Below are 16,732 nucleotides of genomic sequence, written 5' to 3' on the forward strand. Positions count from 1 at the left end.
TGATGTTTTGAACAAATAACTAACGCAGGAGAATGACGCTGAGAGATGCCAATCAGGTCAAAATGCCCAGGACACTGGATAACGAATTGATAATGCCAATCCATATCTGGCCTTGTCCTTCTCTTTACTGGGCCCACGACAACATGAAAACATCTGATATCTATTGTTATGTTCTACATTGTTATTTTCTATTGGCCAATGAAAGTCTTCTATGCTGTGTACACTCAACTATATATGTGAAATTATTATGCTTTGTACGGAGAGCTACGATGGGTGATTTTGCTCTACTGTACTTGTACAGTACAATTTAAACTGACTATATTTTCAATACAACTTATCAAAAAACGCATATTCCCCGGTGTGGTCTCATTCATTGTGTGGAGTACTTTATTATGGTTGGGGAAAACTGTTTATCCATATGGAATATGATCCAAATTCCATCAAATGGTCCATTCGATTGCCGGATTAGCTCCGAGGAGATATTGGGGACTCAACTTTGTTGGACTCATTTTCTTCTCCGCTGCTAGAACCAGTTACGGATTTCTACTGATTTGATGTTTATGGATTCGATACAGCTGGACAGTTTGTTTTGGAATCCCACTTCGTTCATCTCTGCTAGTAACAACCAGCCGAGGATATTATCAGACGTTTCCCCTGCAAGCAAACTAGCTTTTATTTCATCCTCCACCTACCCGACCAGCTCCAAAATGGGAAATGCACAGGGAGGCAGAAAACACCTGCCGAAATCTAAACAACCTTTTTACAAACGGAACAACACCTTTGAGTTTGAAGCGTCTCTTCAAAGCTTGGAGAATGAACTGATAACAGCTTTAATGGCTAAGATAGACAATGAGGAAATGAAACAGGTTGTTTCTAGGTGCCCCACAATTGCACCATTTTTGCCCATATGGAGAAAGGAATTCGGATATGATGACTCTCTCCCACATGTTTTTTTCCTCCTGCGCGCGGAGAAATTACCATGGGACTTGAGAAGTGTGTATAAAGCACACAGTGTAAGTTTTGATTTTATTCATGCCTTTTTGGACTGAAAATCACAGATGGGTCAAGTACTTAAAGATTTGTACCTGCTGTCTTAAGAGTCTAGCTAGCTCTTAACACAGCTGCGTTTTTATTGTTTAATGTTTTGTAGTCTAGTTTTATCGCTTTTTGTTGCACGAAGGAGTAACAGAATAGAGACTGAGGTTTCCTATTCTGAAGACATAGCAGCCGTTTGGCCACGGAGATTGCATGTCAATAGTTGGTGTATCAGTACGAGACTTATAAAGTTAGATTTCATGTATACTCCAGAACGGCTGCGGTTTCAAGTTCTGAGAAGAAATCTTTTGTGTTGAGCCAGAACATATTCTTGTTCTGAAGAAGTCTTTTTGGCCAGTACGGTACCCAATACGGCTGATTAGAGCCACTTAATCACATAAGAAATAGCGTGGTTATTTTAATTGGTAGATTTCCTTTATGTTCCAGAACAGAACGTTCTGACGGAAATCTTTATGCTTTACGCTTACACGTCTTCGTTTTCGTCTCAGTCTTATCTTATTTTATTTACTTTTTATTTCCGTCTCAGGCGACTCTGAGATGTTGAATACAGGAGCTTTTTATCTCAGCGCTCCCAAGAACATTTTTAAGAAACATGACCATTCAAGCTAAAAAAGCCCCCTGCTCCGAGAAGCAGTGTTTTTATCGTGTAAAACCTGGACCCACACGGATGAGATGTTAATACCCTGACCCAATCATTTCCTGGAACATTTCAATGGATATGTGCGGAGCTGCGGAGAAATCGGACATTATTTGCCACTGGATGCCTTTCACTCACAACGCGATGGGACGCGTTGTGAGCTTGTAGATCTGCAAACCTCATTAGGAAGGAACAGACAACGCAAACAATGTTTTCTGAAGGGCTTGACAATGCCCCCCCCCCCCAGCCCAACCTGGCTGGCACTGCCTTTCACAACGCGATGGGGCGCGTTGTGAGCTTGTAGATCTGCTACGTGACTTTCATGGATTACAATGTCCCGAAAAGAACAAACACTCTTTTGACCCTGGGGACGCCCCGAGATAATGGTACTATATATTTTGTTTACTTTTGACTAAGTACGACTTCTGAGATAAAAAAAAAAAAATCAAGTTCTGACTGACAAACCCATGTGTTAAATGTTTTTGATATATTATCTGTCTAATCATCTCTAATCCAATTTTCCTCCCCTGGTTACATTTCGGTTTGTCTATTATGAAAGCAGGAAAATCAAACCAAGTATGAAGTGAGCGGTGCTACTTCTGTGTACAATACGGTACAATATGTGCTTGGCTTATGCTGCTTGCTTGCTCAATGCCTGCTGCTCGCGTGAGCTGCTTACGCTGCTTATAGGCTGGCACGGCCTATGTGTTATTTTATTGTTTTATTTTGAAAAAAAACTTGAGGGGATTGCTGGAATGGCTCGATAATCTGTTTTTATCTCATTTTCCTGATTTTATTTTGAGAGGCCACAAGCATTTTTACTCTGTGTTTGACATATGCTCTCTCTCGAAAAAGGGGTCTCACTTTCTTTTTCTCCCTCTGTTCTACCCACTTGCCCGGTTTACCTCCCTGTCTGAATTATGTGTACATATGACCTTTGGATAACAATGCACTGGGGTTATATTTGAATCTGTCTTTGGTTTTTCTCCCTCTGCCTTAATTATTTTTTTTCAATGACAGGTGACAGGGATTATTTTTACTTAAGTTATTTCATTATTATGACAGGATGGAATCGACTTGGATAGACAGGTATAGTGGAAACTCCACTACACTCGCTAACCAACTTGACTGACTGACTGACTGACTGACTGACTGTTTTATTTCAATTTTATTTTTAACGGGTTTTCTTCTGTCCTTCTGTTTTGTCGTGAAAGACACTATTTCCTGTAACAACTGAACGCTGGCTGACTTGTTGAGATTGTTTTCATTCCTTTCAAAACACAACAAAAAACAACTGATAGTGTGCCTGTCTGCTGGAAGACAGGCCTTCAAGGTTAGAGGGTCTGTGTGTGTGAGATTTATTATTAATGTCAACATCCCCCAACCAACTCAAAATAGATCCTCAATTATTTAGTAATCCTTTTCTGTTAAACCACATTTTAGGGACATGTACCAAAAACGTTACTTTCACCAATATTTGCCGAAATCCATCTTTAACACGTAAACTGCAGTATGGGTTAAAGATGGAAGAGGCCTATCAGTTTATTTTGGGTAATCCTTCATTCTCTTTACTCGAGTAAAGGTACTTAAGTTACTTACTCCCCAGCTGCCGACTGCAGGCGGGGACCTTGTTCAGAATATATAACAAAAAAACAAAAACAACTAGTCAAATCCCACAATTATTACGACTCTATTGACAGCTTATACAGTATTACACATATGGAAAAAAAAAGAAAAAAAAGAATGACATTATGATTATGTTATGTGTTTCTATTTCATTTTTCTTATTTTATTTCTTTAAGTTTCATTCATTTTCTGGTTTTCTAACCATTTTAATAGTTTGGTAAATGCTTATCTTGTTATGATACACTTCCCCCCTCACAGGCTTGGAAGCTCACTCTAACTCTGACAGTGAGCAGAATCACTGTACGTCTGTACACTTGACAATCTGTTTCCCATTTGACCATATTTTACAATTTTTGTCACACCCAATTTTTGTCTGTGCCAAACGGGAGGGAATGTGTTTGGAGAATGAAGGAGAATTTCATATTTTTTCATTTTTAATTTATTTTAATATCTTTCCATTTTAACTTCTTTCATATTTTCATTTTCTGAATTCATATTTTATTTTCTGATTTCATATTTACATATTCCACTACATTTTCATCTCATTTTATTTCAGAATATATATATATTTCATTCTGCTTAACCCTGTTTAAATCTGTTTCCCCCTAACAGAACAAACTTATTACAATTAGACACAAACCGTGTCCCTTGGTGATGTAAAACAAATCAAACCTTTCTATACATAAATACACCCAATGGTCTTAACCTCCAAGTAATTCTGATGTTTATTTTATTTTTCAGATTAATTGACTTATCTATGACAGACGGTCCATATCTCTTCCCATGATCTGTGACGAAGGATCATTTTTCGTGAGTACGAGGATTCAAGTCACATGAGTTCCTATATCATTTTTGTTAATATTTACAGCTGTCTTGTCACAACATACAACTCTCTTATTTTGATAAGATCTCATAGCCTCGTCTTGGAAATGTTAAATACTGAAATGTCATATTTGGTTATAAAACCTTACTGAAATGATGAGGACAGAGGTCCTACCTTACTGTTGTGGAGTCAAAAAGTCCACCCTGGCGAAGGTCATAGGTCAAGCAAGGAATGGACCATGACCGCTCCACCACACTAATCAAATTTTTAAAATTCTACATTCGTCAATCTCAGGTGAGGCGACTTCACCAAACAAATCAAAACGTAAAAAAAAAAATATATATATATATATATATATATATATATATATATATATATATATATATATATAGATATATTCTCTTTCATTAAAGGCACTCTTTGTAGTGCATCCCACCATCAACCCAGGTGAGGCTGTGAAGAAACTTTGGAAAGATTCTAAATTTAGTGATAAAGTTTGTCATGGTGCGACAGGACAATGTTTGTTATTGATGGATCAAAGGTTTCCTTTTTCTATCAATATATTTTAAGGAACGTGTGATTTTCTCCTCTCTCTCATAAAAATATTCTAACTCATGTTAACTAAACTTAAACAGGCCCCAAATTAAACCGGCCTTATTTGAGAAAATATCCTTGGTTTAATCTCAGACTGCCCTTTGACGCACTCCCCCTAATGATTCCAAAATATACAGTCCTGTATCTTTCATTGTCAAAATATTTTTACCTTTGATTGTATTCTGATTTAAATACCTTTAAAAAGACTTAAATACCTTTGGAAATATACAGTTCTTTTGACTCTCCTCTTTAAAACTTAAAGCTATCGAAATGTGTTTGACTTAAATTGTGCAATTATCATGTTCTGTTTCAAATACCTTTAAAAAGTTTAACCCATGTTTTCTTCCCTTGTTTATGTTCCTTTGACCCTTTAACACTTCAAATGCTATCTCACGGGGGATTGATAAGATTAAAATGTTTAATATGGTATAGATATCATTTTCAGTGTTAAAAGTCAATGCCATGATGTTTTGAACAAATAACTAACGCAGGAGAATGCCGCTGAGATGCGCCAATCAGGTCAAAATGCCCAGGACACTGGATAACGAATTGATAATGCCAATCCATATCTGGCCTTGTCCTTCTCTTTACTGGGCCCACGACAACATGAAAACATCTGATATCTATTGTTATGTTCTACATTGTTATTTTCTATTGGCCAATGAAAGTCTTCTATGCTGTGTACACTCAACTATATATGTGAAATTATTATGCTTTGTACGGAGAGCTACGATGGGTGATTTTGCTCTACTGTACTTGTACAGTACAATTTAAACTAAATTATATATTATTATAATTATATATATATTTTCAATACAACTTATCAAAAAACGCATATTCCCCGGTGTGGTCTCATTCATTGTGTGGAGTACTTTATTATGGTTGGGGAAAACTGTTTATCCATATGGAATATGATCCAAATTCCATCAGCTATATTAACAAATTATTTCATTGAGGACCCCCTGTGACACCTGTGTCCCCGGACTTCACTTTAAGAACCACTGCTTATAGCTTATCCAGCTGTTGGACAGAAACCTGGTACAAAACTGCAACTGGGTTCCAGTAGTATTCACAGGAAGTGTTCATACAGTACTTTTCATTGATTAAACATTTATAAAATAAATACAAAAAAACTGCCACTTTTGCACAACAGTGATAGGACAAAGTATAAAATGGAGCATAGATTTAAGGAATAAAAACATAACAAGACTAGAAATACTGTTCCTACGAAACAGTGTGGGCTCGCTCGTGACTATATTCTGAAGCGTGCCAACTGTCTTTTGTACTGTCTGCGACGGAACTCACTATATAAATAACTGCCTTTATACTGTCTGCGACGGAACTCACTATGTATAAATAATGAAGATAACATAGTGTTCTCGCCTTTCAGGCGAGCCCACAACAATAACTAAAATAAAAACTCGTAATCATTGGCTAAGGGCCCTGCCTTTGTACTGTCTGCGGCAGAAATATGCGGCGGAACTCACTATATATAAATAATGAGGATAACATAGTGTTCTCGCCTTTCAGGCGAGCCCACAATTAAATACAAGGTTTCTACCTGAAAGCAAGGATATAGTGCTATTCTGTTTCAACAGGGACTAACAGCTAAAATACAAGAACGCTCGCCCCAAAACACACTCGCCCAAGTTCAAATGTGGCGACCTCAGAACCACCAGGTATTCCTAAATGTAACCTCAGTAAAACTACACCTAAACGTAACATTATTCCTAAACGTAACGTCAGTAAAACTATGCCTAAAACGAACATTATTCCGAAGTGTAAACTCAGTAAAACGGTGACAAAAAACATAACCTTATTCCTAAAAGTAACCCCAGTATAGCTAAGCCTTACCCGAAACGTATTCCTAATTATCCTCACTAAAACGAATACAAGAATACAAGAAACATGGGCGTGTTTTGTGAGAGAGCGTTCCGGGTTACCAACTGCTATAAAGCTAAAATGTGTGATATCCTATCGGCTGGAAAACAGGGTAAAAGCAGCCACTTGGCTCAGGAGGAAGAGAGACATGAACTTAAGGTTCTCGGTTTCTCGGCTTTGTGTCGACGGTGTCCTTGAGCAAGACATCATCGGAAGCAAGACATTGCTTCTGATGAGCAGGTTGGTGCTGTGAATGGCTACCTCTGCCATTGGTTTGTGTGAATGGAACGCTTTGCAACAGACGTGGAAGAAGTGCTCACAAGTTAAAGCATTAATAGTATTCAAAATGCACTTGATTAAAAGTACAAAAGTATTGTCATTAAAATAAGCTTAAAGTACAAAAAAGTAAAAGTAGCCATTATGCAGAATGTATACAAATCTTCTGAAACTAGCAGATTTACAAGCTTCGCAAAACAACGCATTGTGAGCTAATTTAGATCACTATTTTCAAATAGCCAAAATACTGTATAGGGCTGAAGTGGTTAATGTATGTTTTGTAATAATAATCCAAATCTACAAGTACAAAGTAACTAGTAACTAAAGTTTTGAAGTAATGTATAGTGAAATAAAAGTAGGCCTACAATATAGTTGCCTGAGATGTAGTGGAGATGTATTGAAAATATGGTAAAAGTACCTCAAAATTAGGTACAGCACTTGAGTACATGCACTTAGTTACCTTCCACCACTGATCATGACACATACATCATTTTTACTGGAATACAATCATTTAACCATCGCTACATGTCAGTTGCAATGCATACAAATATACTAAAACATTGTTTGGGGGGGTTCGTATCAAAAGTGAAACGGAAAAGCTCCCTCTCCACTCCCTACACTCAGGACAGTTGTGCTGGTGTGTCCTGGCTGCTCAGATACAGAGTCTTTTCCATCTCCCTGGGTTTGCCCGAGGATGCCTGGACCTGACCGGTGTTGATCTCATGGAGGACATTGAGATGCTTTCTCTTGCACTCTTTGCACTTGGCCTTGAGGGTACAGTTCACCGCCTGATGCTCACGGCCACATCTCCAGCACCTCTTGTTCTCCTTTATCCAGTCCGTCTTCTGCTCCTTCGTCAGCCACTTGAAGTCGCTGCACTGATTCATGAAGTGCTGCGACGAGTCACAGAAGGGGCAGTACTTCTTGGGCTTCTCCTCCGCCGCTTCGCCGCTGGACACGGTCGTAGCCTTTATGGGCCGCTCCTTCTGTTTGCCGCCGTGAACAATGGCGGACGTCTTCTGAGACTTGTAGTCGGCGCACTGGTTGTTGCATGGAGCTTGCATGTCGGCTGTCGCCGTGTCGAAATAACCATGAAGAGAATCGGACGTGATCTCGGCTTGGCGACTGATGAAGTTCACCAATTCTGTAAACGTGGCTCTTCTTTGATATCGCTCGCAAAAGTCAGACGCCTGAGAGCTCCATTGGTCTCTTATGTTGGACGGCAGCTTTGCAACAATGTTCTTTATGTTCTTTTCGGTGTCCATCTCCTCCATGTGTTCGACGTCTAGCAATGCGTTGCGACAGTTCATCAGGAACAGCGAGAAAGCATGTAAAGCTCTTCCGTCTCCGGACTTGATCTGCGGCCAGTTGAGTGCCTTTTCCTTCAACGCCGTAGCAACATCTAACCGCTCTCCATAGTCGTCACTAAGTAGCTTCACGGCCTCCGCGTAGCCGCGAGCTGCAGGCATGTGATACTGCTCCAGAAAGTATAGCTTGTCGGTATCGCTTTCGCCCCTCGAATCAATGTTATGATTGAAAGCCCTCATGAAGGACCTGAACTCCAGCGGGTCTCCATGGAACACTGGCACCTCTTGTTGGGGCACTGGAGGAGCCATCTTTTGATTCTTTGCCAGCATACCTATGCATCGGTACATCTCCCTCGCACTGTCATCCGGGCGATAGTGCAAGTCGCTGTGCTGGCGGCGCTCGTCGGGATGGGCTCCCCCCGGATTAGGCCATGGATCATGCGCGTCGGGCGGACGTTCACTGTTGTTCTGGTGATGATGGCACTCGTTCACGGAGCAGTCGTCATCGGTTTGGCGGTAAATCGCCCCGTACGGGGGTCGGTGTCTGCCGTCATAGGCGTCTAAGCTGTCGTAGTGGCGTTGATAGGCGTCATCAGGCCGGGTCCGATAGCGGTCTCTGGGCTCGTGGCAGGCAGCGCCCTGCTGATGGCGGTTGCTATTATCGCAATGGTGATCTTGACCGGCACCGTGTGGGGGTGGAGTGCAGTACCTTTCATCTTCCTTTCGATTCAGCCGCGCCACTGCCGTGCCGTGGTGAAGAGGGGACGGGCCATCCTCTGACTCGTAAGACTTGACCGCCCCTAAAGGATGCGAGGCGGCTGGACTGGACAAAGCTGCGCCCTGTAGACGGTCGCCGATCTCGTCGACACGGTCGCGCAGGCCGCTCTTTGGGGACAGAGACTTGTCGCGGACCGGCCCCGCCGGGGTCCTCTTGGGCGGACGTGGATCCTGATATCCCGCAAGCAGCGGCGGCTGTTGTTGCTCTTCCCCCTCCTGGCATTGGCGCCGCGGCGCCACACGTTGCGTGGTGAGCGCAGAGATCATGTCCGTGAGGCGCCGCGTGTCTTGCCTCAGTTGTTCGTTCTCCTCTCTCAGGCTAAGCCGCAGCTGTTCGTTTCCCTCTCGCATGCTGTGCCGCAGTTGGTCGATCTCGTCCCTCAGGCGATGTCGCAGGTGGTCGGTTTCGTCCCTCAGGCTTTGCCGGAGGTGGTCGGTTTCCTTCTTCATGCTCCGGAGATGCTCCAGCACCTCGTTGGGAATGTCCTGCCTGGCCTGTTCCTGACCTGAGGGGCGAGGTCTGGGGAGGTAGCTGACCTCGTACTCATCTAGATGGGATGGCTTGTGCCAACGTTGCGGCTGGCGCCCCCCGTCATGTTCTAGCTCTCTCTCTGGTCGGGACATTGTAGCCCGAAATGGTTGCCCAAAGGCCGCTCTTGCAATACCAGGTAATCGTAGGGAAATAGCAAGGTATTGCAGCTAATAGCTTACATTGACACTGTAGCTATAGCTAGCAGTGGTCTGCTCAGTTCAGCTTCTGTTTGGGAAATGGGTTGCTCACTCTAAACGGCTCCATGTGATTTAAGTGGTGATGTAAGCGATGTGGCGATGATGTTAGAATGATGTCATACTTTCAAGTAATGACATCTATGGGGGTAAAGGTATAACTAGAAAGAGGTTTACTGTAGTCAGCATGGCTGTTCCTGCCGGCAGGTCTGTGGTTTTCGTGACTGGAAACGCGAGGAAACCCGAAGAGGTTATTCAGATCTTGGGAGACAGGTTTCCCTACAAACTCATATCCAAGTAGATTGGAAGCAGCATGTCAGCACGTCACTGTCGGGCAGAAACCTCGTATCTCCAAGTTTAAAATGTGTAATTCTTTTGCAAAGTAAAGCACTGCTTCATCACACAAGGCAGTCGCACAAAAGTAGTGAAAACAGCTGACCTACAAGCACACAAAGCACAAGCAAAGCACGGCGGTGTGTGCTTGAGGATCGGCTGTTTTCACTAGTTTAAATCATTTTAAAAATGATAAATACAAAACAAACGGTTTTGGACATACAAGGTTTCTACCCAACAACAACGATATAATGGTTCCTTGATAAACTGAAGCCAGAAGGGTTGTATAAGCTCCTAGCTGGGTTTGAAGACAAATTGGCTCTCTGCACCTTTGTCTTCACTGCTGGGAAGAATGGGCCAGTACAGCTCTTCAGAGGGATAACAAAGGGGTCTATCGTGGACCCCAGAGATCCTAGACTAGAGACTTTGCATCATGGGACCCCTGTTTCCAACCCGATGGTTATGACCAGGCCTGTAATTTCATCATTTTAGGGGCAAGGCCACTCGGCAGCCGCCATAGCTTGCCATACCCAAATGACGCCTCTGTGTCTTACCATTTATATTAGATATTGTGATGTCAAGTGAAGCATGACCAATCCGGTCTGATTGGACATTATATTGTCCAATCAGAAAAGGGACAGGGACACACACACACACACACACACACACACACACACACACACACACACACACACACACACACACACACACACACACACACACACACGCACTGACACACAGTGCTTTTCATGAATTCATTTCATTAAGCGTTCCATGAAGCTTGGCCAATGAGCACATGTACATACAAACAGACGAAGCCAGATAGGAGCTGTAGCGGTTAGCACAGCTCAAAAGTGTTTGTGTGATTTCTGTACAGTATAAATTAAAACTAGTATAAATCTAGCTTTAACCGGGAAAGCATCTGTATCATTTTAGATTTCAGCCATAATACTGTAGCAACATATGTTTTTCAGGAAACTCTTAGAACAAGATTTAAAACGGTGGTTTAGAACTGGTTGAAATGTTTTGAATAATTTTGCATTTTCTTTTAACACACACCTTCTCTTCTGACCTGGGGGGGTCCAAAGGCCAAATATACATATAATTTTGTCATGAAAAAGTTTGGGAACTACTGATTTAGAAGGCATTTGTAGAATCTGACTCAGATCTTAATTGGTTAAAAGGCCTTGAGTGCTCAGTGCTCACCACCGCAGATAGACAGTGGAGTTGAACCACCAACTCGTTGCAACTTGCAACATTATCCCCAAACTGTGCCGACTGACCTGCAACGGGTCAATTCAGACCCCATGGCAACTGGCTGCGTTATGAATCGTTGATTTGTGGACAGTAAAACATGTTGACTTACTTTCACAGTTGCTTCCAAAATGAGACATGAAAGGTCTTCGGATCCGACACGAGATAGCCATAGCCTGATCGATAGACAGAGAGAGAGGTAGACAAACATACAGACAGACAGACATGCAGGCAACATTATCACCAAATGTTGCTCTCTGAAAATAGACTACCTACAAGCATCAACAATGCTTGAAGATCGGCTATTTTGTGCAACATAACATTTTGGTCAAGTTTTTATTTGTTGAAGAAATTGTCAATATATTTAGTCTTAGTTTTAGTCATCATGGATGATTAGTTTTTATTTAGTTTTCCTTTGTGAAAAAAAGCAGTCGACCAACATGTTGTGTCACAGTTTTAGTCGACGAAATCAACGACCCCAGCATCCGTATTGCAATGCCCCAGGAACCGTTGTAACGCAACACGTTGTGAGCTTGTCGACCTGCTCTTTTGGCAGGCGAAAGCTTTCCCCAAAATAACAGAAGAAAACAGATAAGACCCTAGCATAGAGCTCTGAGGGACTCCCCTCAACCATTAAGTGGTCTAAGTCAGTGGTTCTCAACCTGTGGGTCCCCCAATTATTTTGGGGGGTCCCCAGATTAACTTAATGTGCAACATTGTTTTGTAACTCAACAGTAAACAAACCAACATAAAGTTGAAGTGTATAGAGGGTATCTGCACTTTTCTTAAGTGACAATTTAAGGACTTTTTAATACCACTAAAATGACAAATTAAACCTTGACTAAATTGTCTAATATTAGAGGCAGAAATTGGGCCGTGATATACAAAATGTAATGCCTCAACTCTTAGTGCTCGTCAGGGTGGGGGTCCCAAGTTAAAATATGATAATGTTGGGTGTCGCGGCCTGAAAAGGTTGAGAACCACTGGTCTAAGTGGTTGACTCACCTGGCAGTAAGACATGTAGTTCCTGGAATCAAGCCCGCACACTGCGGTCACGTTGTGTTTGGGACACTGATAAGGCAGCTTACACACACACTGGTTCTCTATGCAGCGCTCCCATGGACGGCAAAACACATGGGAGCACGACTTACGAGTGTACCTGAAGAGAGAGAGAGAGAGAGAGAGAGAGAGAGAGAGAGAGAGAGAGAGAGAGAGAGAGAGAGAGAGAGAGAGAGAGAGAGACAATATGAGTCAGAACATAATCTGAACATATGTCATCAATATGTCCGTACCAAATGGTTCCGTGGCAAAGACTTGGTGTTTTCTGTGGCACATTTTTACACACCATTATAATGTTCTTGTTTTGATCATAAGACCCAATTACTGAACGTCAAGTCTCCAGGTTTCTTCAGAATATGTATTACAACATTGATTTACTTTATGACACTACATGACACATTAGGAGCAGTGGTTCTCAAATGTAACTCTGAGAGTGTACAAATGGAACCACACTCTCAGAGTTGCAGACCTCTTTATGTGTTATTGTCAGCTATTAGTTTGTGTGTCCGTCAACTGAATATTGACAAAAATGTCCACCACAAGCCAGCATGGCGATGAACCCTGAATCTGACAAACTCATGGATTTGTCAGATGACAAAGATTCACAAAACTATCAGTGAATGGTCTCTAAATCCAGTCAGAAGCGTTCGTTTTTTTCAGTTTAGTTTTAGTTCGTTTATTAAGTTATTATTATTTTTTGTAAGGAAAGGCTTGATTTACGGAAGCTGAACAAGATAGGATGAAAGAATGCACAACATCACATATTATTATTACTATTATTACTTTGAAATGGTTCAATGTTCACAGTTTTCTTTGCTGTTGTTGTTGTTACATCTTGTGTACAGGTTAAAGATATCGATGTTCTGTTCCTCATAGCCTCGTAAACCAGGCTCTCAAGGTAGGAGGTGTCAGTTTACTAGGCTATGTTCCTCAGACATTGCAGAGGCAATATTTGTAATAATGATAGTAAATATACTACAGAGAGAATGGCAAGGGCAAAAAAGAGCTTATTCTCTTTGAATAAGAGCTTTGTCTGTCTGTCTCTCAGTTAAGGGGTCCTTGGCCTGAACAATTTCAAAGACCCCTGGTGCAAGGAGAACACCTACTTCTCTTGCAGGCATTGCGCAGGGCCCAGGTACTCATCCTCCACCGTAGGGGTGGTGGGAGGAAGGGTGGGGGGAGGAGGTGTGGGGGTGGGCTGCCTCTTCTCTCCGCTCGCAGCCTCCTCCTCTGGTGGACTATCCTGGAGGAGAGGCAAGTACAACAGAATGGTCTAGAGTAGATTAACATCAGGAGTTGACAGAATCTGAACACAACAGAGAAAACCGATTGGAACAGACTGGAATCAGAATAGAATCGAACAAAATCAGAAAGCAATACAAATCATAGTAGAAAAGAACAGAACCAGATTCTGACAGAATGTAGTCTCTAACGGAATAGAATAGTCTAGAACATAGATTAGAACAACATCGAATAAGATTGGACATTTTTTATTCATGTTAGAATAGGTTTGGAGTCTGTTTTTAAGACAACGATCAGATACCATAAGATTTTTCAATAGATTTTAGCGTTGGCTATTCAAAAATAGCAGATGTACAAGCTCACAGCCTGTGACTTTGTGCCTCGCCCCAAGTTTGTACATCTGCTATTTAGAAAAATCGTGAAAGCGTTGAATAATTTAGAATGTTTTAACAGAAATCATCTCTTCTGGGGGTCCCTAGCACAAAGGTTTTCATATTGGGGTCCGCAGCCACAACTACATATCATTTTGACACGAAAAAGATTGAGAACTACTCATTTAGACGGCATTTGTAGAGTCGTTTCATTTAGCGCCTTAATCCAAAGCGATTTTTATAGTTATAGTTATAGTGCTCTGTGTGAATTGCCCTTGGGTTAATGGGTTAAGACAGAGGAAAAACAGACTGTATATCCTTCTATCTACTGTTGTGGTGTCTCCCCATGCAACATGGTTGCCACGGAATGTTGTCATGGGAATGAGCATTCCATGCATGTGAGACTGAGAAACCAGAAACCATGGTAACACAATGGTTCTTTTATAGAGATAATTTTGTTCACCTGGCGCTATGAATGTCTTCTCTGTTTTATATGTGGAGCATCACTCTCCTTCACCATCTCATTTTATTTAAAGGTAGTGTAAAGTGTTATGTTTTTGTTAAAACTAAAACATTTAAAGATCTATATTGTCTCTGCAGCTCTTAATAAACAGAAAATTAATTATCGGGTTGCCATTTTCATCCAGTCAGGAGAATCAATTCATCAGGTCAAAATGTATAGTGTTTCAGACTTCCAGTTCCACTTCTTTCTGTGATCAATTCCGATTTCACTTTATCCTGTATCCTCGCTCTCCTGACCTGAAAATGCCTATTCTGTTTACTAAAGAGTTGGAGAGACGGGGGGGCATTCCTGTTACTGAACAAACAAGCGATAGCAATGACTAGTGATAGACACTGTGCTGTGATTTCCCCCATACAACATAATCATCAGGTATTATGATTATACTCTGAGGAAGATTTCTTTCAAAAGAAGTGTACAGAAAGTGTTATTAATTAGGAATATGTTTTATGGTGACCCAGCTGAAGTTAGCCACACCCACAGTGTTGGTGTGTGGTAAGAAGGGGAGGGGATGATTTTATGATTAAATCATCAAATTTCAATTGGGCCTTTGACTCAAAGGCTTTCATAGCCTGGTTCAGACCCTGAATCGCTAGCCACACCCTTTAACATTTTTTGTCAATTCAGGCTGAGTGTCAGGCTAAGGCCAACAATACACAGGGAAGACATATTTGCAAAGTAAACACACTTGGGGGTCTATTACAGAAATGTTGACTCCCATAGACACATACAAAACAGGAAAAAGTACAAAACTATGGCACCACCTCACTTGTTGTAACACTTGTTACAACAAATATCACTTACTGCACCTTTAATTTCAATGTACCTTTGGTTGTACTGGTCAGCTCCCATGCACAGTACAACAGTAGAAGAGTGTGGTTGTACTGGTCAGCTCCCATGCACAGTACAACAGTAGAAGAGTGTGGTAGTACTGGTCAGCTCCCAGTACAACAGTAGAAGAGTGTGGTTGTACTGGTCAGCTCCCAGTACAACAGTAGAAGACTGTGGTTGTACTGGTCAGCTCCCAGTACAACAGTAGAAGACTGTGGTTGTACTGGTCAGGTCCCAGTACAACAGTAGAAGACTGTGGTTATACTGGTCAGCTCCCAGTACAACAGTAGAAGAGTGTGGTTGTACTGGTCAGGTCCCAGTACAACAGTAGAAAACTGTGGTTATACTGGTCAGCTCCCAGTACAACAGTAGAAGACTGTGGTTGTACTGGTCAGCTCCCCCAGTACAACAGTAGAAGACAACGTATAGTTGGTTAATAACCAGCGTCATTGGACGGGTGGATTCGGTTTGCTTACCGTGACAGAGTGACAGACGAAGGCAAACAGAAGGAAGGCACAAGCCCACAAAGCTCTCATCTTCTCGGTCTGTCTGTGAATGTCTTCAGTTGGACTCTCTTCTCTCTCTGACTGTCTCCAGTTGGACTGTCCTCCGTCTCTGACTGTCTTCAGTTGGACTGTCCTCCGTCTCTGATATGGCTGTGTGACTTCAACTGGACTGTCATCTCCTGGTCTCTACTGGCATGCTGTCACCAATCAATACCTTATCTGGTCAATGTGCACACACGCACGCACGCACGGACGGACGCACACACACATGCACAAATACAATACAACAGTGGTTCTCAAAGCTTTTTAAGGAACCCCATAACTCTGAGAGTGGTTGGTTCTATTTGTACACTCTCAGAGTTAAAGACCAGTAAGGGTCCATTGGAACGCCTTCAAGGAACCCTGAGGGTCCCTGGACCCCACTTGGAGAACCTCTGCAGAAGGCCTACAAATACAGATTATCTCCTCTGACACATATACAAACATGAACTCTCTCACAGACATTGATGCATGAAGGGATGGGTAAAGTCTGTGTGTGTGCACGCGCGTGTGTGCATTTGTGTGTTTGAATGCACGAGGATTCCAAACAAAATATTCCTGTAAGGATTTCATCACACACACACAAACACACACACACACACACACACACACACACACACACACACACACACACACACACACACACACACACACACACACACACACACGGTCACCCACACACACACGTTCAACAGCGTTTCTACATAATATTGTTCCAGAGACCATCTGTACATTACTGTGACACACTGGAACTGCTGGCCTGAACATTTCTAACACAGACATCTGTATACCTTCTAGGGCATTCACGAATAGTGATTTTTAGTATTCGAATTATTCGACCTCAGAGTATTCGAATAGTCGAATATTCGACAGG

The 16,732-nt window shown here is 42.0% G+C and overlaps 1 protein-coding gene across 1 annotated transcript in view; it reads right to left on the minus strand.

The window, feature by feature from the left end:
- The window catches only part of cfi (complement factor I), a 28,798-nt gene extending 12,795 nt beyond the window's left edge, over positions 1-16,003 (minus strand). Inside the window, exons 1-4 of the mRNA XM_080742044.1 lie at positions 15,790-16,003; positions 13,456-13,592; positions 12,296-12,449; positions 11,403-11,466 (exon numbers count right to left, since the gene is read on the minus strand). Coding sequence (XP_080598170.1) covers positions 11,403-11,466; positions 12,296-12,449; positions 13,456-13,592; positions 15,790-15,849 — 415 coding nt within the window. The 5' untranslated portion in view covers positions 15,850-16,003. The remainder of the gene's footprint in view (positions 1-11,402; positions 11,467-12,295; positions 12,450-13,455; positions 13,593-15,789) is intronic.
- Positions 16,004-16,732: the final 729 nt, after the last annotated feature.

This window comes from Nannobrachium achirus (genome assembly GCF_963921795.1).
Source record: "Nannobrachium achirus genome assembly, chromosome: 14".
Classification (NCBI taxonomy): Eukaryota; Metazoa; Chordata; class Actinopteri; order Myctophiformes; family Myctophidae; genus Nannobrachium; species Nannobrachium achirus.